Source organism: Lynx canadensis, chromosome B3 (genome assembly GCF_007474595.2).
Source record: "Lynx canadensis isolate LIC74 chromosome B3, mLynCan4.pri.v2, whole genome shotgun sequence".
Lineage (NCBI taxonomy): Eukaryota > Metazoa > Chordata > Mammalia > Carnivora > Felidae > Lynx > Lynx canadensis.
Window position 1 is genome coordinate 2,931,643 of NC_044308.2, and position 21,281 is coordinate 2,952,923.

The following is a 21,281-nucleotide window of genomic DNA, read 5'->3' on the forward strand; positions in this document are numbered from 1 at the left end:
GATATTTTTACATGTTACGGAACGATGCCCACGATGGGCATCAGCACCGTCGGTCACCACGCAAAGTTACGAACGACGATGGACTCTGTTCCCTATTCATCCCCGTGGCTTGTTTATTTTATAGCTGGAAGTTTGCACCTCTTCATCCCTTTCACCTATTTTGTCATGCATGTTTTACCACACACACACCAAAAGGTATCTGGCAGAGCCGAAAACGTTCTAGTGACTAAGCCCCACCCCCAGCGTCTGCCACTCGGGGCCCAGAAATCTGCAATTACATAGCACCACAAGTGGTTCTGATGAAAGCGCGTCACCTACACTCGAATAAGAAAATTAGTACAAGGGGAGCGTGGACGTGAGTGGCAGCTTCACGAAGGCCAGGCACGACCAGCAGCTCCATGTGGCTGGAACGTCCCACTCAAGGCAAAGCAAGAAAGTGGTTAGGGATGAGGCCGGGAGCCAGGAAGGGGGATGGCCCCTGCTAAGTCTGGTTGGCCTTGTGAACGAGTGTAAATATCTGGGTGATGGGGAACCTCTGGGGTATTCGCAACATTGGAAGGAAAGAATCAGATTTGTGCCTTGGCTGGTCTAGTCCAAGAGCTGTGGAATGGGTAGGTTCGAAGGGACTGAGGGGGAAGCGAATCAGGAGGTTGTTGGAAGGGTGAGTTCAGGACCTGGAGAGGATGGTGGGAGGGAAGGGAGGGAAGGAGCTGGAATGGAGACAGATTTTGGTGGATATGACTGGCACAGCCGGTGGTTAACGACATATAAGGGAAGAACGAGAGACAGGCAAGAATGACTCCAAGCTTGCGGTTTGGGGAGCTGGACAGCAATCCCATTAGCCAAGAGAGGACACACAGAAGGAGTAGCCGTCATGATCTCGTTGTGTTCTGGGGACAGAAGAACCTGGTAGGATGTGTCACCCCAGTCTGACAACTCTATAGCCTTCCCGGCATGACAACCACACTCCCTTTTGAGTGTCTCAAATCTCTCTCTTTCCTTCGCTTACAGAATCACAGGAGATTGGAGTGGGGAGAAGGTTCCAGTAACGCTGAGCCCAATATCCTTCTTGTACAGTTGGGAGGTGCAGACATGTTAACTGACCTGTGTACGATCCTTATTACCTTGTTAATATATTTAAGGTCATCCTAGCTTCAAATAAAAACAATTAAAAATCAAACATACATATAACCGCTTCTTTCCATCAACTTGACTACCAATCTTTACTCGTTCTTCAGTCGTCAAATACCCACTTCCTTCTGACTGGGAATTCGTTTCTTAAATCTCTGCAATGTTTACTTCTCTACCCTTTCAGTGATCCTACCCTAACATTAACTGGAAAAGACTCTTGTCCATCTAAATAGTATTTCCTCAGTCCACATAGCTTCTCCTTGGCTTTCTATGAGATCTGCAACTCTCCTTAAACCCTATACTGCCTTGGTCTTTACAACTGTGGTCCTTCCTTGTGTCCCCTCCTTCCTCTTCTCATTACTCCTTCTCCTGCATTACCCACTTCTTGTGACCCCCCCCCCTTCCTCTAGATCACCAAGCTTCAGTCATGAGCCCAGAACCCCTCTCTCTTCAGTTAGTTACTCTGGGGTTATTCAGAAGAAACCACTGGGTTCACTTCCAGGCCCGACAGTAGTCCACGTGGAAAAGTTCTTTCTGCGCATGTCCTACGTGGGATGTGCCAGTTCTCTTGGCCTGCATTGCTAGAGGCATGGTGCCTTCTCATAGAGAAGTAATCCACATTCCTCAGGGGCTCACTGGGCTGGTCCCCAGTTGGAAAGGACATTGATAAATGAGCGTGTTCTGAAAACAGCAATGAGGTTGGTAAGGGATCTAAAAACAACACATGAAAACCACTGGAAAACGCTAAGAGTGATGAGCCCGGGAAAGGCTGCACTCTTGTGATCCAGCTTTCTTCAAATTTGTGAAAACCCATCACGTGGGATGGGGCATAGATGTGGGTTTTTGTGGGTTGTTTTCCTGTTTCAGAAATCTGAAATTTGAAGGAGGTATATTTAGCTCAACAGGGGCAAAAAAATCTTGCCTATAACTCCTGAGGTTCAACAGAAGGATGAGCTGTCTCTCAATGCAGGGAGCTCTGTCTGTTGCTGAAGGTGCTGAGGAAGAAAGACCTGCTCTGAGCTGGAGACCAGCCATATTGAGATCCCTTTTCCTAGAACACTCTAGGGATTGCCCCCTTGGTAAACAGGCTGTCAGCGCCACAGACTTCACGTATGTGATAGGGACTCAGCTGTCCTGTCCAATTACTCGAGTCTGTCATTGGTCCTGCTGCTCTTCTAGACTCCTAGATGAAAAATCTCAGGGTGCCTTTGCTTCCTTGCTCTCTTTAGGTCCGTACCCTCGGCTTCCGGAAGGTGTCTCTGGTTTACTCCTAATTCTCCATTTCCACTGACACCATTCCACCCCAGACTTGCCAAATCACATGTGGATAGAAGTCATTAGATTTTTAAGTAGGAATGGACCCTGGAGAGATCGAGTTCAGCCTGCTCCTTTCATAGGTAAGGAGAATGAGACGCAGAAAAATTAAAGACTTGTCTACGGTCACACAGTTCAAAGTGGCGGTTCTAGGCTCCAAGATGCAGAGTGCCATATTCTTTCCACTGCTCCTTCCCACAGCGGCTCCAGGATTTCTCCTTATAATCACGTGGGCCACCCTGATACATTTCAAGTAAATTGGTTTTATAGAGGTTGGCCATGACTTAACCATGGAATGACTGATTGATCTGTACAAGGTTGTCATGGTCCTTGGTCAAATCATACGTGTTAATCTAGATCTAGGAATTACCCCCAATCTCTTAATTGTAACAGACCACTGGGTCTGCTTTGAGTTAACACACACTGTTCTTTTATGTGCTTCTCACAGATAATGCCAAAGTAGAACTGCTGAATTGTGAAATAAAGAAGACTTCCAGCCAGCTCGAGCTCTCTAGAGTCTGAAAATTCAGGTCATTTGGATTTGAAATGTATCATTGTGTTCCAATAAGTACAAAAATTACATAGATCATGTTAACTGGCTATGCCCTGATTACACCCATAAAAGGCCCTGGACTCACGATGGTTCTTCGGTTGCTCTTCTGGGCTCTTCTAGTTCCTGGGCTTGTTTCAGCCACGGTAACTTAGCTTCCACTGGGCTTTTTTCTAAGAAAAAGGGAACACAAACAACAAGCTTAAAGCAGCTGGATACATGATCGTTATTTGCGAAAGATTTCATCGATAAAGCAGTCACGCTTTTCGAATGCAAAGTGGGGTCTTTTATCACAGGACCTGAAGCGGCTTCTGGAGTGAACCAAACATTTCTGTCGTGTATTGTTTTCATTAACACATTATCCCAGTGCAACCAGATGATCCCATAGCACAGTTGAAGATGTTCTCCAAGCGAGCATAAAAATGCCTTTTATATAAAAAAAATATATAACCTTCTATAAACCAATACTAATCTCTGTTGTTTACATATTAAAGCTCTTACTTCAACCGTATCAGCTTGCTCTCTTTTGCCACAAATCCCCCTTGCCCAAGAATAAAGAGATCGATGGAGAAAATCAAATAACGTAGATGTTTAGAAAACTGGGAGGAGGTTTTACTCAAACTTTTATTGGTGTAGTTGTCACGGGAGCTGATTGCCGATTACGCCCATCACGCGGGAGCAAGATGGGCGCTCCTTTCTGTGCTTTTAAGCCTCGTAAGACATGAAGAAAGGAACACACTAGGTTATGAAATGAGAAAGGAAATTTTGGGCTGCTTCAGGGAAATCACAGACCCTGAGGCAGTGGCTGTGAAAGAACTATCAAGTGCACAAGGCAGGAGGAAAGACTTCACCGACGACATCCTTGCACCTCGTGGGGCAACCACGTAGCTTTTCTGAAGGGCGGACACAGTAAATAAGTATTTGTGAAACGGTTGACTACAAGGCTCTATGTATGGATAATGAACTCAGAAAAATGAAGGAGAATTGTACCATCCTTTCTAAAGGACTAAGGAAGACTTCTTGGGACCAACCAGTGAGGATAATCCTTTTTCCATTTCCAGAAAGGAAATACTTGTCATAAGGGTTGGTAATACCTCACTCAAGTACATGGAAATAACCATGTATGGAAAGGAATGTGTATCCGAGAGATGATGCCAAGACTTCCTGCCCGTGGATGCTACCCATTTCTGCTCATTCCTGGGGAACAAATAGGAATAATAGAAGAAATTCAAAAAGCATCCAGAGATCTGCATTGGGAGCCGAAAGTCTTCATCTACTCCACGGTAGGCAGGCACCAGGACACGTGATAAAGATGATGTTGTCCCTCCCTCAAGAGACATACACTCCAGGGGAAGGTACGTACAAAATACTGCGGGGGAAAAAAGAATGAGAACCCTGGGAGAAATTTCCTCCTCCTCTTTCTCTTTATCCTTCTCCTTTTCTTTTCCCCTTTCTCTTTCTCCTCATCCTCCTTCTTTTTCTTCAAAGCAGGGATTCCATCAGATTATTCCGTGTCCAGCGAGAAATGTTGGTGTAAGCCCAGACAGATAGGAGCCACTCTAAACGTACTGAGTCGATAAGCACTCAGCTTCCCCCCCAGATCAATTTATCAAGTGGGTCCAGCTTCTTTACCTGGTGGACAGTCTAACTGCCATCTGTCGGTAAGACGGTTTTCCTAAGACGGTTAAGTTGAAATGTAAATCCTGCGATATTCGAATGAGAGCTGGAAAACACCCCTTGATTTAACTTTAACATGCACCACAAACTTACCTTTCGGTTTGTAGCACGGGATGGGGATGATACATTCTTCTTTGATGTGTAACTTCAGCTGTGGGTTGCAGCCACCAACGTGCTGCCCACGGTGGTTGATACACAGAACGACGCGGTAACGTAACCCTCGGCCACAAGTCACCGTGCACTTCAAAGAAGAAATGAGAAGCCAGTGAAATTCTTGTCCACGAGGAGATCCACAAAGGCATTAATGACTCAAGCCAAGGAGAGCCCCTGATCTACGTAAGTATTAAACACAAAAGACCATTAGACAAACAGTAGGTAAAGAAGGGGATAGAAGCTGGCTTTCCCTGATTCTTATGTTTCAGGGCCCCTCCCTTTGCAAGGTCTCCGTCCAGTTCTCAACCTGAGAAGTATTTCAGATGAGGCCACAGCCCAAGAAAAACTGAAATGACCCGAAAATTTTCTGTTCGATATGAAAGAGACTTGATATAGGTTTCCTCAAATTTGATTAAATTTGTAATGACATTATCCAAAACAACTTGAGAACATGGGAAAAAGCAACTTTTTTAAACTATTAGTTAAAAAATCAAATTCTGATCAGTCACACTAAAGGATTTTCTTCCCATTCTGTCTACAGAAATCGATCTTGCAAAACTGCGATCACACGAAGAGGCCATCATAGAGTATTCAGCCACAAAGCTCAGGAAAAATACTGTAGAAATACCAAGCAGTTAAAATTAATAAAAACATTCTGCAAGGCACCTGGGTGGCTCAGTCGGTTAAGTCTCCGACTTTGGCTCAGGTCAGGGTCTCACGGCTCGTGGGTTTGAGCCCCGCATCGGGCTCTGTGCTGACAGCTCGGAGCCTGGAGCCTGCTTCAGATTCTGTGTCTCCCTCTCTCTGTACCCACACCCCACCCCCCCGACCTGGCTCATGCTGTCTCACTCTCTCAAAAATAAATAGATTAAAAAAACTTTTTTAAATAAACATTTTGCTATTTTGTCTGAATTTTCATGGTTTGTGTTGTATTTTTTTCCTTGAATTATTTATTTATGATTTGGAAGGTTCTCTTACTGACAAATGGAGTATTTTCCTGTCATGAAAGTCTTGGATATCATTTCAATTTATGTACATATGTTGGGGAGTACATATGTGTATAAGTATGTGTTTTTTTTAATTAATAGACTTTATTTTTTAGGACCATTTTATGTTTAGAGAAAAACTGAGCAGACAGTCCAGAGTTCTGCTTTGCCCCCACTCACCCCCATAGTCTCCCTTATTACTGACATCTTGTGTGAGTGTGATACAATTATTACAACGGAGGAACCAATGCTGCTGTATTGTTTTAACTAAAGTTCAGAGTTCACGTTGGGGGTCATTGTCATTTTTTTAAAATTTTGCAATTGCTTTGCTTATTCTGAGTAAAAATTCACTGAGGTGCCTGATATTTGTATTTTGCATCCTTTCTTCTTCAAAGTCCAAACTGTATACACTTCGGGCATCCCCAATTCTGGGATCCATCCGAGGGAGGGGCTGAAAGTCCTAGGACATCCACTATGAACAGGTGCGGCCCGCGGGGGTTATCTTACTCATGTCCCAACGCACCTTCAGGTCAGTAGCCTCACTCCCATTCGACAGATGAGCAAATAGGCCACCACCAAAGGACCTTGCTCAAGGTCACACAGTTCCCAAGGGGCATAGCGGATCCATCCTGGAGCCTCTCGTTGCCAAAACCATGACTTTGCCACTGACACATCGAGCTCAAGGACTCTTTCTTAAGTCTGTAGATGTTTCCTACACGGTCACAGACAAGTTTCACAGGACAGGAAGGCCTTTTTTTTAACATACTCACTTCTCCAAAAAGGGAAGGTATCATCAGAGACCAAACAGACGGTTACCAGAGGGGCGGTGGGGGGAGGGGATGGATGAAATAAGGAAAAGGGAATGAGAGTGCACTTCGTCGTGATGTGGAACCAATGAACCACGATACTGTACAACTGAAACTAATATAACACTATGTTAACTCTACTGGAGTTTTTAAAAATAGGGAGTTAAAAAAAAAAGGCTATCAGGAAACCTATCTGATTTCCTCTTGCCATTGAACAAATATTCCAATGAACTGAGTGAGGTTTGAGATTAGACCCTATTTCTGGGAAATCGATTCCCCTACCCCAAGATTTATCAACTTGAAATATATGTGACTGTCAGAGGCTGTTGCATATCAGCCAAGAAAGAAACAAGAACTCTGCCCAAAGAGAAAGAAAACAGTACGATGGATGATAAGGTATAACCACACCAGGACTGGTCACTCCAAAGGAGTATTGTCTCCTCTCACATAGCACCCCCTTCCCCCCCGGGAAGCTGGACACTTACCCTAATAATGCTGTCGGTATTTACAATTTCCAGAACTCCTCTTTGGAGGAGGAATATATCCTTAATGATAACGAATTCTCGTTACTGAGAATGTATTTGATGTTTGCAAACAAATGAAAAGTATTAAGAGCTGAGAAAGGTAAATGAGATGATTTGGTTAGCAACCCCCCTTTTGATACCGTGAGTGACGATAAAGTCACAATATTGATGAGGATGTGGGGTCGTGGTATGAAAGCTCTAAAGCCAACACAAAACATATGGATGGGACTCTTCTAAGAGCTGAAAGTGAGCTCTGCAGGTTATAGAGGTAAAAATGTTGATTTCTGATGATAGATCACAGCGTGACTTTTGGCACATACGTCAGGAGTTCAAGAATGGAATGGCCTTGCTGTAAGAAAATCCGCCTCAGTTCTGTTTACTTATGTGAACAAGTTTTCCTGGTGTGCGCGTGCAAAACAAAACAGAACAAGAAACCAGCAGTAAAAACTAAGAATAAAATTATTGCGGAACCCAGGTCTGAACCCATTCTGGGAATGGACAATTTTTTAAGCCACCCACCCTCATTTTCTGGATTGATTCCAACTGAAAGAGACAGGAAACCATCAAAACCCTAGAGGAGAAAACAGGAAAAGACCTCTCTGACCTTAGCCGTAGCAATTTCTTACTTGACACATCCCCAAAGGCAAGGGAATTAAAAGCAAAAATGAACTATTGGGACCTCATGAAGATAAAAAGCTTCTGCACTGCAAAGGAAACAATCAACAAAACTAAAAGGCAACCAACAGAATGGGAAAAGATGTTTGCAAATGACATGTCGGACAAAGGGCTAGTATCCAAAATCTATAAAGAATTCACCAAACTCCACACCCGAAAAACAAATAATCCAGTAAAGAAATGGACAGAAGACATAAATAGACACTTCTCTAAAGAAGACATCCAGAAGGCCAACAGGCACATGAAAAGATGCTCAACGTGGCTCCTCACCAGGGAAACACAAATCAAAGCCACACTCAGATACCACCTCACGCCAATCAAAGTGGCTAAAATGAACAAATCAGGAGACTATAGATGCTGGAGAGGATGTGGAGAAACGGGAACCCTCTTGCACTGTTGGTGGGAATGCAAACTGGTGCAGCCGGTCTGGAAAACAGTGTGAAGGTTCCTCAAAAAATTAAACATAGATCTACCCTATGACCCAGCAATAGCACTGCTAGGAATTTACCCAAGGGATACAGGACTGCTGATGCGTAAGGGGCACTCGTACCCCTATGTTTCTAGCAGCACTTTCAACAATAGCCAAATGATGGAAAGAGCCTAAATGTCCATCAACTGACAAATGGATAAAGAAGATGTGGTTTATATACATAATGGAATACTACATGGCAATGAGAAAGAATGAAATATGGCCTTTTGTAGCAACGTGGATGGAACTGGAGAGTGTTATGCTAAGTGAAATAAGTCACACAGAAAAGGACAGATACCTTATGTTTTCACTCTTATGTGGATCTTGAGAAACTTAACAGAAGACCATGGGGGAGGAGAAGGAAAAAAAAAAAGTTAGGGAGGGAGCCAAACCATAAGAGACTCTTAAAGACTGAGAATAAACTGAGGGTTGATGGAGGGTGGGAGGGAGGGGAGGGTGGGTGATGGACATTGAGGAAGGCACCTGTTGGGATCAGCACTGGGTGTGGTATGGAAACTAATTTGACAATAAATTTTATATTTAAAAAATTTACTTTTTATGTGTAATAAGTGTTTACCAAAATTTGAAATATATTTATATTGTTGTGATAATAACAATCCAGGGGAGGGGGAACATTCCTAATACTTAGAGCCTATGGCTACAGGAAAATGAAATAAATTAATTTCAAATAAAATATAACGATTTCAATTGCTATACATATATTCTTGGGAAAAAGTAGAATAGCGTAATCAATAAAAGACTATGGCATAAAGGTACAGTATGCTGGGATAAATTTCTGTGGGGAGAGTGGATTCAGAACGTGAGCTCAAGGGGGAAAAATGCAAACTATCCACAAACTGTTCAAGAAGGACCTCTTTGTGTGCTTTTTAAGGGAAAGATGGCAAAGATAGAAATCATCATGGCATTTACATTCTGCTGAACACATTTTTTTGTTTAAATGCTATAACACTTTTATTTTAAAATGTCAGCATTCACATGTTAGAAATGACACTCTTTGATACTTTTTACTCAAACTTACAATCAAGACTTTTAGATGTCAATCTAAATAGAGGTGACGGGGTATTTAATTTTGAGAGCACCTTTTAGGGGGTATGTGACAAAAGGATCGATAGCCCCTAGTCAATGTTCGTTCAAATCTGAGGTTACAGTGAAAGTGTCCTGTCCTTAGGGTGCCTGGGTGGCTTAGTCGGTTACGAGTCAGACCCTTGATTTCGGCTCAGGTCTTGATCTCAGGGTCGTGAGTTCAAGCCCTGCATTGGGCTCTGCGCCGGGCAGGGAGACTGCTTAAAAAAAAACAAACAAACTAGGGGCGCCTGGGTGGCGCAGTCGGTTAAGCGTCCGACTTCAGCCAGGTCACGATCTCGCGGTCCGTGAGTTCGAGCCCCGCGTCGGGCTCTGGGCTGATGGCTCGGAGCCTGGAGCCTGCTTCCGATTCTGTGTCTCCCTCTCTCTCTGCCCCTCCCCCGTTCATGCTCTGTCTCTCTCTGTCCCAAAAATAAATAAACGTTGAAAAAAAATTAAAAAAAAAAAAAAAACAAACAAACTATATCTCAATAAATTAAGAAAATAAAATAAGATAAAAATGAAAAGCAAAGTGTCCGGTCTGGAATCTTACCTGAGACCACTCCATGGCAATCCACTTGGGGCAGTCGAACAGGTTGCAGGTCTGCATGACCTTGGGTTTGGGCGCGTACATGCACTTCCACTCCTCTACCTGTAGTATCTCTCCGTGCATGGACTCCTCCACACACACGAAGCTCCGCCTCTGAATCCCGCCCCCGCAGGACACCGAGCACGCAGTCCAAGGGTTATGTTCCCAGCTCAAAAGCGAACAAATAAAAACACATTATTTATTTGTCATTGGCTTGTCTGTTTCAAGCTTGCAAGCTCCCAGGGGAACCGCTGGGAATCCGTCTGTTTCAAGCTTGCAAACGCGACAGCGAAAAGTACTTCCGGAAGCATTCCTTGAGCTGTCTCTAGACCATCAATACTAAAGGACAGTATTACTAGAGAACAGGAGAATCTCAAAGTCGGAAACTAGTCATCCAGGTATAAAAGGGGGACTCAAATTTCTGACCAACTGCAAGGCCTGAGCTCCCTCTCTAACGGTCGGACATCCCCAGTGACGGGAGACGTGGCCGTTTGAGGCAGTGTATTCCATCCGATTCTTTGACACATCTTCCTTATGGAGTTGAAGTCTGTTTTCCTGTAGCTCCCCGTAAAGGATCTAGTATCTGTCCCTCTTATATTTTGGACTGTTGCTACAGATACTACAGTTCCTTGCAAACTACTTAGAGCAAATTACAGAGTGGAAAACGGAAACACGTAACTCACCGAGGGAGAGGTTGGAAGTGGTCGTAGGGCATGATCTCTTTAAATCCGTCGCTACAAATGAAATCATGGTGACAGTGTCATTTCTAAATCAATCGACATATTAATTTAACCCATACAGATTTGACATCCCAAAAGACAGAGCCCTTTCAGACTGAAGACGAAACATGACAAGTGCTGCGAACCCTTCCCCAAAACTTCCCACCATCTTTTTTGGTTTTCGGGAACATCCGTGGCACACGCCATCTCCAGTTACACGGAACTACAGAAACCAGTGGTATGAATTAATCAAAGGGAAGAGTGTCTCTTCATTCAGATAAACCTACTTTTCATCATCTAAGAAGGTTATTTTGGTATGTTGATGATATTAACATTTTATCATCTTAGTAGACTCTTTAGAAAGACATTTTGTTTCATAGAAGCTGTCCTTTGAAAAGGTCTCTATTCATAATTATGTTCACCTGGGATTCCAGGAAATGGGTAGTTCAGTGACAGGAAATGAAATCCACTGAGAATGCTTCCTTTTCCATTTGCACACTTCTGCCTCAGCCAGCTGGCAGCTGTCTGGGGGATTCTAGGACTTGATATTGTGGCTGTTATTTTAAGATACTGTAGGAAAGCCAGGAAACTTCCCCAGGCAGTCCAAGTCAGCAGGTACTAAATTATGCAACGGGATAGTTTATGCATCGCTTTTCTGCCTTGGCATTGAAACTTCTTACTTGCTTGAGCAATGCATTATTTATACTGAACTTAATGCAAACGCTTCGAAAGTCAGCACGGGGTAACGGGTGACCCAGTTTAAAAGTGAAAACGGTGAGTTCAAGATTTTTATGACTGGCAGATGGACAAGACATCGTACTTGGTTGGAGAGAGCTTCCCTGTTGTGTGTGTAGATGCTCACTGAGGGTCCTTACAGAGGGGTGAATATCAGGGCACATGCACGCACAGCCAGACAGGAGAGTGCGGGGCTGTGTGCGCTGGCGAGCCTCGTCCCGCTGAGCGGGGCTACGAACGCGGGTAGCTGCCACCTGCGTGTGTTCAAGGTCGCACAGTGCAAATGTCACTCTGCAAAGATGGACTGGTCTTGGTGGCGGTTGGCTGATTTCTTTTTAGAGTAAACACTAAGGGCAATGACGCAGACCTCGAAGGGCAAGGATCCATGCTGCACTCCTTTAGTTTGGGCTTGGGTTTCACATTTTCGGGGTAGTAATGGCAGTAATGGTCAGGAACTACCCTCTTCAAGCGGATATCCACACATTCGGCCGAGTTGAGCTGATAGCCTAATGGGAAAAAGAAAAGGCACCTGTGAATATCGCACTGTGTCGTTTTCCCGCGGCAGTGATCCCTTGGCACAGACTCTTCCTCCCCCAGAAGAAACTTAACTCCGTGGTTCTCATCCCTGACTATGCAGGGGAACCGCTGGGAGCTTCTAGCACACAGCAGTGCCCGGGTCCTTACACGGTCCAACTGAGGCAGAAACACTGGGTGGCTCAGTCCGGGAAATGGGTTGGTTTGTGTGCTCTAATGATCTTCAGGTTCTTCTAAGATGATGAAGATGTGTGGCCGAGAGAGAGAGAGAGAGAGAGAGACAGCGAGCACGCACAAGCAGGGGGAGGGTCAGAGAGAAGAAGAGACATAATCCCAAGCAGTCTCTGCAACATCAGTGCAGAGCCCGATGTGGGACTCGAACTCACAAACTGTGAGATCATGACCTGAGCTGAGATCAAGAGTCAGATGCTTAACCAACTGCATCACCCAGATGCCCTGTCTTAGCACTTTTAACGAGAAAGTGGCAAGGGACTCCTTTACGGAATGCTCAGACCTTGGGGCGGAAGGTCACTTGCTGGCCGGTCTCCCGAATGTCCCCACAGCCCTGTGCCATGGGCCCCCCGTTTCCCCATATTCTGTTTTTACTATTCCCATCCTGACTCCCCCAGAGACCCCTATTTCTTGTTTACATGTTCTCAAATCCACATGTGCCTCATGCGATGTTGCTTGTGTGTACCTGTTGTAACTAGATAGGTACTTTAAATCTTGTTCTATTGTCTACTTTTCTCACTCAGCACGACACTGTTAAGAGCCACCCACATGCCCCGGCCGGTGCCTCCTTCCACCGCACAATATCCTGTTGCTTGGGGACACTGCGTTTTACTTGTTTGCTGTCCGGGGGCACCTGGGGCACCTCGGATGCCAACGAGCTTCTCTAACTGGGGAAGTAAGCACTGTCCATACTGGGAGGAACAAAGCCCATCCCCTACACCGCCCCCTGCCTCAAAATCCTGCAGAGCAGAAGGGATGAAAACTCACTCTCGATTCTGTGAATTTCAAATTGCACAGTCTCTGAGGAAAGTGAGCGTTCCAAATGGATGAGTGCCGTAGATTTAAAAAACAACTCTCAAAATGATGCTTCTACTTCCTGAAAGATCTGATCCCAGGCTTCCTGTCACTACATAAGTGTCATGCTAAGTTTAAAAGGAAAAAAAAAAAAGGCAATTTTTCAAAAGCAGAATGAGCTCTTCAGGAAAAAAAAAAAAGGCTCAAAGCTAAGCTCTCAGCCTCAGCCAGTTGGTCTAAAGGTCTAAAAATACATTTAAGGGCCTGATTGCCGAGAGGAATCTGATTTTATAAACCACTAGACGGCATTCCGCAAGCCATGGCTTGGACGTACACGGCGTGGGGAAGGACAGACTGGTATGCGTTATGAAAAGCAAGGTTGAAACCGCAAGAACGAAAATCCAAATGGAGTCAATAAAATGCTACTCGGGTGCCAATATCTGCCAGAGAGTCTACAATATCAGATGGCAGGGGCAATCTATCCAGTACTTTCTCCAGACTGGTCTTCAGAGTCCCGCGTAGATGATTACAGGCAAGCCAGAAAAGCCCAGCATCCCAGTACCTTAGGGAGCAGAGAACTGACCTGCCTGATGACCCAACAACTCAGAAGTGGCATTTACACAGATCATGGCGACTTGGTTAGTAATGCAATTAAACTCTGGTAATGCTTTCCTTGTGGGTTTTATGTGTGTGTGTTTATTTCCTCCAAAACAAGTACGGAACGAGACTATACCTCCTCGAAGCAAAGGAACACCTCTGTTCTAAATGGAAACATACTTCTAGGAGACAAAAAGCATACAATTTAAGGAGAGACAATTCATTTAATTTGAGGGAGGTACAGAGATAACTGAAAGCGAAGGAAATAAGGCAGGCTGCCTTCCTATGTTATGAACCAATGTATTGAAATTCTGCCTGTGTGCAGAAAATGGCAGGCCGTAGAGGGAACCCCAAGAGAGCAGCCTCAAGTTTCCCTTCTGTTCTTACAGCCACTGCTGTCTCTGGCGGACAGTTTCCCTGCCAGGTGCTCCCATTTATGGCTCCAGCAGGGCTGTCTTTCCTTCCGCACCTGAGTATGAGGCACATCTGTTTCCCTCCCAAGAATTTAACCAACTGACTAAGCCGAGTCCCATTCCCAATGTCCCTCCCAGAGTGAAAAAGCTCCTCTTTTTTCTTATGCGCCTGAATGGGAATGTCTCTCTGAGTGATTAGGTGGGAGAGGGGGGACACTAAAAAGAAAGAGATCTTTGTCCACTTGCTGAGTAAGAATAACCCCCCCACACCGCTGCCCGCTCTTTGCTTTTATTTGGGGGTCCATGGGAGATGGTCATCTCTGGAACCATGGTCCACTTGACTCAAAGGTGGTGGGATTCTGCTTCTGGATATAAAACATGCAGGCAGGGAATCTGTGGGTATGTCCCACTCACCCTGAGAGCATTGAGTCACGTATGTATCTCATAACCCACCACCGGAGAATGCCAGGAGGGGGGGCGGCCACAACCCTGGAGATTATGCTGAATTTTTAACAAAATTCAGGTTTCTTTAGAATCGGACATAACAGGTATTTCCTGAGTACCCATTAACTGCCAGACACTCTATTAGGCTCCTTGACCTGTGTCCTCTCACTTTGTTCCCCGACAGTGCTGCAAGGGGGGTCATCCTGTTTTATGGATAAGCAGACTGAGCTTCGAAGATGGCACAGAGCTAAGCAGTGGCAAAGCCAAGAAGTGAGTCCAAGTCCCTGAACTTCAGCTCTGTGGCCACCCTGCCTCTTGACGGAAATGTCGTCATGCCATTTTTGGAGAACGAGTTTGGCCAAAATGAGTCTGAGGCCCGGGTTTGGAGAGACTCACTGAATTTATGCAGATCACGGTCTCAACTCCCAACACCGTTTTCCCTCAATCAGCTTTCAACGAGATCAAATGTGTTTTAAGAGTTTCCTTGGCGGTCACTGACGCAAGGTCGGTGACTCAAAGCCCTGAAGGAGTTTCTGCCTCGGAACAATGCTTGTAATGTTCAGCAAAATACATTTTCACCTTCGGTGGAATCGAGAAAAACCGAGGGAATGTTAGCGCTGGCAGGGACTTAAAGATGATCTCCAGCACTGTGTTTAAGTCGTATTTATTTTTGTGATCGTGTTCTATTTACGGCAGGAGATCAGTTTGCCTCCTCGAGGTAAAATTAAATTGTTTTTTTTTGTTTTTTTGTTTTTTTTTTTTTAATTTTTTTTTTTCAACATTTACTTATTTTTTGGGACAGAGAGAGACAGAGCATGAACGGGGGAGGGGCAGAGAGAGAGAGGGAGACACAGAATCGGAAGCAGGCTCCAGGCTCTGAGCCATCAGCCCAGAGCCTGACGCGGGGCTCGAACTCACGGACCGCGAGATCGTGACCTGGCTGAAGTCGGACGCTTAACCGACTGCGCCACCCAGGCGCCCCTAAATTGTTTTTGTGAATATGTTTATTTAAACATTTTTAAAGTTTATTTATTTTTTATTTATTTTGGGAAAGAGCAAGAGGGGGAGGGGCAGAGAGAGAGAGGAAAGAGAGAGAGAGCCCAAGCAGGCTCCACACTGTCAGTGCAGAGCCCAACGCGGGGCTCGAACCCACAAACCATTAGAACACGACGTGAGCTGAAGTTGGGCACTTAACCAGCTGAGCCACCCAGATGCCTCCATTTAAATTTCTTAAAACATCCATTTAAAGAAAAAACCTGAAGTAAAGAATCGTGCAGGGGTAACACAGATATGGCAAAAGCAGTGATTAATATGGCTACAGCTGATATCCAAAGATTCTTAAACTTGAATGTGTACCCTAATTTCCTGGGGGGGACTGTTGAAAAGGATTAATGGGCCCCATTCCCAGAGTTTCTCATTCAGTAGGTCCAGGGTGGGGCCCAAGAATCTGCATTTCCACCAAGTTCCCACGTGATGCTGATGCTGTTGGCCCGGGGACCCCACTTTGAGAACCACGGCTGTAGAATCATAATCTAGTGGTCTATTGCTCAAGCCACGTCTAGGAAGAAGTAACTGGGAAGACTAACTTTCTAGCTGGTTTCCAGAGCCCCATTCAACCCCTAGACCGTTTCTCTTTCCTTCTCGGCAACACAAGCTCCTTCTGGGGTCTGGGATAAGTGCTCCCCACAAAAGCACCTGCCTGCTGCTTTCACAGGGAGCCTAAATCCCAGAGGAGAGAGTCCTGAGATACAGATTCCCGGGAACCCGAAGGCGTCCCTGATACCCGAAGCCTGGAGTTTAAAGGAGGAAAGGCAGAAGTGACTGGGGACACTCAGCTGGGGGCTCAGAGGGAGCTGTTCACCAGCTGAGCAAACGGGGGTACGTCCTTTACATCTAATACGTTTCTGTTTGCTCACACATAATACAGCCACGCAAAGAGACCTTTCTTAAGACTGTTTGCAAGAATAAATGTGAAGATGAACACCCCATGGAAATGCCCAACACTGCTGCCTGGTGCTTTTAGGGGAAGTTATCCACATAAGGCCCTCTAGCAATTCAAGGAACCACGGTTCATGTGTTGGCATGAGCTCAGAACCATTTATTCTTCAATTTTAAAGTTCAGTTTATTAAAAGAGCCTTACAATGGAGGCTCTGGCAGCCTCCTTTCCTCCAGGCAGACGCTTTCTCCATATTAAACAGCCGATTTCCCGCCACCTGAGCCTGTAAATACGTGTAGCACGTGTGTGGAGCCCAGAACCTTCCTTCACTATCTGTGAAATCCTTGAACTAAGCAAGCAGCAGGCAGGAGTTTCCCCTTACCACTCAGCGGCTACCCTTTCTCCTTTTGGTAATTTACGCTAAGGCACCTACCTTGAGGGAGGACGGGGTGGAAATCTAAATGTTAGAACCAACGCGACCCCTTCACCAAGCTGCTTGGTCTGTTTTTCAGGTTTTCCGTGGAAAATTAAAAATAATGCATGCTTTACAGACACTTAAGACAAGAAACGCAAGGACACACATAAACAGGTCTCCAGCTTTTTGCTACAAGTCTGTCTAGACTGTTGCACCTGTCTCCAAGAATAAAGGCAAACACACATCCATTCACACCACTGCAGTCCAGGCTGCTGGGCAGGATGCCGCGTGATCACTCATCACCCGTCACCACACCAATGTTACAGTCAGCTTCAAAAAAACACACAGGTACGTCATTTCTAACTCTGAGCTCGGAACATTCAAGAACGAAGTCTGTGCCTCACCTCCTCCACATGTCACAGTGCAGGGGAAGAAGTCGGTTTGTCTCCACTGATGACTGATCGGCTGATAGAAGAAGAATTGGGCCACACTGTCCTTGGCCACCGTGTACCTGGTCTGGACACAGAGAACCATGGTGACGCATCTACATGCAATGGTCTAACACTTCCCACGGCTTTCCGAAGGAGATCAATGTACTTCACTGAGGTATGCAATCTCAGATCTTCAGTTCTTTCACAACCAACTCCGGCACATGAAGTTTCCAAAAATTCTAACATGTGATAACACTTCATTCGGGGTTGCCACAGAGGGGGGCTCAGAAGACCTTCAACCAGGCTCCCCAGAGTCATTTTTCCAGACAACTCCATGCATGGAAGGGAGTTCTCAAACGTGTAGGTGGCCTTTTTTTGTTTGTTCGCGTAACTTCTGTTTTTTTTTTCTACCTGATACATCTGAGTTTAATTTCCATGAGAGCAGGGGCTGAGACAGTCTGGGTTTATTTGCACCATGCCACATGCCTGGAGTTCTTACAGTTGCAATAATTCTTACACTTTCATCTTTACGCAAATCCCTCCAAAAAGGTCTTCTGGAAAGCACAACTGGAGAAACGCAAATGTACACAAATATGTGGTGTTCATACTCGAGCGTTCCAGCATCTAACGATCCAGCGATCCATCCAGAAATGCCAAAGCCCATAGGGACTTCAAGCGGGGGACCCAATAGAGGACATAATGAAAAGCCAATATTGGATGATATAATTGCTGAGAATTTCCTAGACCTTGAGAAAGACAGGTGTACTCAGTTTAAAAATGTTCTGGGCAGACATTTTTAAAAAGTACAACAACCGGGATAAAGAGAAATCTTAAAAGTTGTCAGAAAGGAAAAAAAAAATGATTAGCTATGAAACAGTGAGAATCACACTGGCATCCGATTTCTCATAGGCAATACCGGATGCAAGAAAGCAAAATCACACCTTCAAAGTGCCAAGCAACAATAACTTTTTGTCTAGAATTTTGTAACTAAACTATCAATCAACAGTCAAAGATCAATGGTCAATCTATAAGCAAGCGATGATCAAATTATCTATCAGAACCAGGGAAACAGAGATATCTTCAGACACAGAACGACTGAAACGGTACCACTTGAGACCCTCACTGGAAAAAAAAAAGGAAAAAACTATGAAAAGGTATTGAACAAAAGCGAATATAAAAGCAGGAGGGAGTAGATGCAAGAAGCAGTAATGATGAAATCAGTCAGTAAAGCTGATTCATAAACATAAGTAAGAGTTGACTAAAAGATAATATTTGGATGTATTTGATCATAAAACGGTAAAACACTCTAGCACAAGATGCTGTCGGGGAGGAGAGGTGGGGGGGAGGAGAGGTGGGGGGGAGGAGAGGTGGGGGGGAGGAGAGGTGGGGGGAGGAGAGGTGGGGGGGAGGAGAGGTGGGCGGGAGGAGAGGTGGGGGGGAAGAGAGGTGGGGGGAGGAGAGGTGGGGGGGAGGAGAGGTGGGGGGGAGGAGAGGCGGGGGGAGGAGAGGTGGGGGGAGGGAGGGCAGGATGCACAGCGTCACAGAGGCACGAAACACTTCGAAAGGGTTGTGCTCTGGCTGTGGAAGAATGGCTGGTCTCTGATGAATCCTGCCAGAGAGAGTGAGAGCTCCGCCTAAAATGTATTTCTGATGTATCTGAAGGCATCAGAGAACGACCACGCCAGTGAGCGTTTGCAGGGACAAGACCCCAGACACAAAGGAAGCCCAGAGAGGCGAGCGTGACATTGGCACCACCTCTGGCACCACATTTCTGCTCCCGGCATTTTCCATCGTGCAAGGGGTGACTGAGTGGCTGAGAAGCTGAGCAGAGCTGTCATCAGACTCACGAGTCTGAGAACAAACACTGGAGCCCGAGGCCCACCAAGCTGAGGGGGGTACCAGTAAATGCTCCACGTGCCCAACTGGGAGCCCCAGAAAGCTCTATCCTAGTAAGAAGCATGAACTGGAAGTAGGCCACTTTTCAAAGGGAATGAACGCCAGGTTCCAATTATTTCAATCGCTTGTTGGCTGAAGGTACCTGGCTGCTAACCTGTCTTCCAGAAGCAGAAATTAATCCAGTCTCAGATCGTATCTATAATCTTTCACCCACTATACACAGAAAAACTTAAAAATAGCCAGGCACACACAAAAAATAAGATTTAACAACCAACAGAAAAGGTGGAATACGCTATAAACGGAATTACAGAATATCCAAATAGTGGCATCACCAGATAGAAACTTAAACACCTAGTTATACGGCTACCAACCCCTGAAATTCTAGCTTTGGCTTCAGGTCGTGTTTCACAATACCCCATACGGTGCCAGGGTCTTAAAACCTCAGCGTTAGCACACGGCTCCCTCCTTGGGCTCTTGTTTTTTAGAAAGTCTGGACTAAGACAGGATGGTGAAAATGCTTAAGAAGTTAAGTGACAAGACAGAGAATTTCACTAGAAACAGAGAGGCCACAAAAATAAAATGGCAATTCTAGAAGAACGAGGCACAGTAACTTAAATCAGTATCGCAATGGACAGACTTGACAATGGATCAGACTGGGGCTCGGCAAATATTTTCGTAAAGAATCAGAAGGCAGACATAGTTTTCAGGCCATATAGTCCCCATTACAGTGATCTGACTTGGTTGGCACAGGGAAAAGGCAGCCACAGACAACCTGTAAACAAATGGCTGTGGCTGTGTTCCAGTAAAACTCCACTCTGCTTGCTGGTCAGGATCTGCTGACCCCTGGATTGCATACAATTAAAGAGAGAATCAGTAAACAGACACGGAAGAAGGAAGCGGAAAGTAGACATGACAGGTGAAGGTGTAAGTATAGTCCCAGAGAAAGTGAACACAGAGAATGGCATAGAAACTATATCTGCAGAGGTAATCAATGAGAATCTTCCAAAACCGATGGTAGATATCAAGCCATGGCTGTGAAGCTCTACAAACCTCAAGCAGAAGAAAGTCACTAATTACATCACAGTCAGACTGACGGAAACCAGGGGCACCCGGGAGGCTCAGTCAGTTGAGCGTCCGACTCTTGATTTCAGCTCAGGTCACGATCTCATGGTTCACAGGATCGAGCCCCACATTAGGCTCTGTGCTGACAGCATGGAATCTGCTTAGGATTCTCTCTCTCCCTTTCTCTCTGCCCCTCCCCAGCTTGTGTGTGTGCTTGCTAAATAAATAAATACATACATAAATACGTAAACAATCTTAAAAAATTGATGAAAACCAAAGAGCAAACACTGAAAAGCAGACAGGGAGAAAGACACATTACCTTCTAAGGCACAAAAATAAGACTGACAGCTGGCTTCTTAAGAGTAAGTGGAAGCCAGAAGACAATACACTAATAGAAAATAGTTTCATGATGGTAAGGTGGTCAAGTCACTAGAAGAGGTAACGACTCTAAATGTGAACGGACCTAACAACCTAGCCTCAAAGATAAATAATTTGAAATTAACAAGAATAGAAAAAAAAATTAGATAAAGGTAACAGTCACAGTGGTAGTTTTACCATATCTCTTGTGGTAACTAACAGAATGAGCAGACAAAAACCAGTAAGGTTACAATTTTTAATAAAACCATTAATAAACATGACCACATTGACGTATGGACACTGTGCCCAACAACAGGAGACCACACATCATATCTTCTAATATTTGCTATGTTCTGAGCCACAAATTAAGTTTTAACAGATTTCAAAAAAGTTGACATAATATAGAATATGTTCTTTGACTATAGTAGAATGAAGCGGTAAAGTAATAATGAGTGGGGTGCCTCGGTGGCTCAGTCCAACTCTTGATTTCGGCTCAGGTCATAATCTCAGGGTCATGAGATTGAGCCCTACGTCAGGCTTTTCACTGAGCATGGAGCCTTCTTAAGATTCTCTGTCTTTCTCTCTCTCCCTTTGCCCTCTCCCTTGTCCATGCTCATGCTCTCTAAAATAAAATAAAATAAGAATGAGATTACTGCAAAATTCCTACATACTTGGAGAGTATACTTCTAAATATTCTTTAAGTCAAGGAATATATCAATATGAAAACTACAATACAATTTGAATGATGATGGAAAAGA

The 21,281-nt window shown here is 44.9% G+C and overlaps 1 protein-coding gene across 1 annotated transcript in view; it reads right to left on the minus strand.

Moving 5' to 3' along the window:
* The window catches only part of ADAMTSL3 (ADAMTS like 3), a 351,345-nt gene that overhangs the window by 123,160 nt on the left and 206,904 nt on the right, over positions 1 to 21,281 (minus strand). The window contains exons 9-14 of the mRNA XM_032593550.1: positions 17,182 to 17,293; positions 11,779 to 11,917; positions 10,641 to 10,691; positions 9,922 to 10,126; positions 4,766 to 4,913; positions 3,084 to 3,168 (exon numbers count right to left, since the gene is read on the minus strand). Of these exons, the coding sequence (XP_032449441.1) occupies positions 3,084 to 3,168; positions 4,766 to 4,913; positions 9,922 to 10,126; positions 10,641 to 10,691; positions 11,779 to 11,917; positions 17,182 to 17,293 (740 nt within the window). The remainder of the gene's footprint in view (positions 1 to 3,083; positions 3,169 to 4,765; positions 4,914 to 9,921; positions 10,127 to 10,640; positions 10,692 to 11,778; positions 11,918 to 17,181; positions 17,294 to 21,281) is intronic.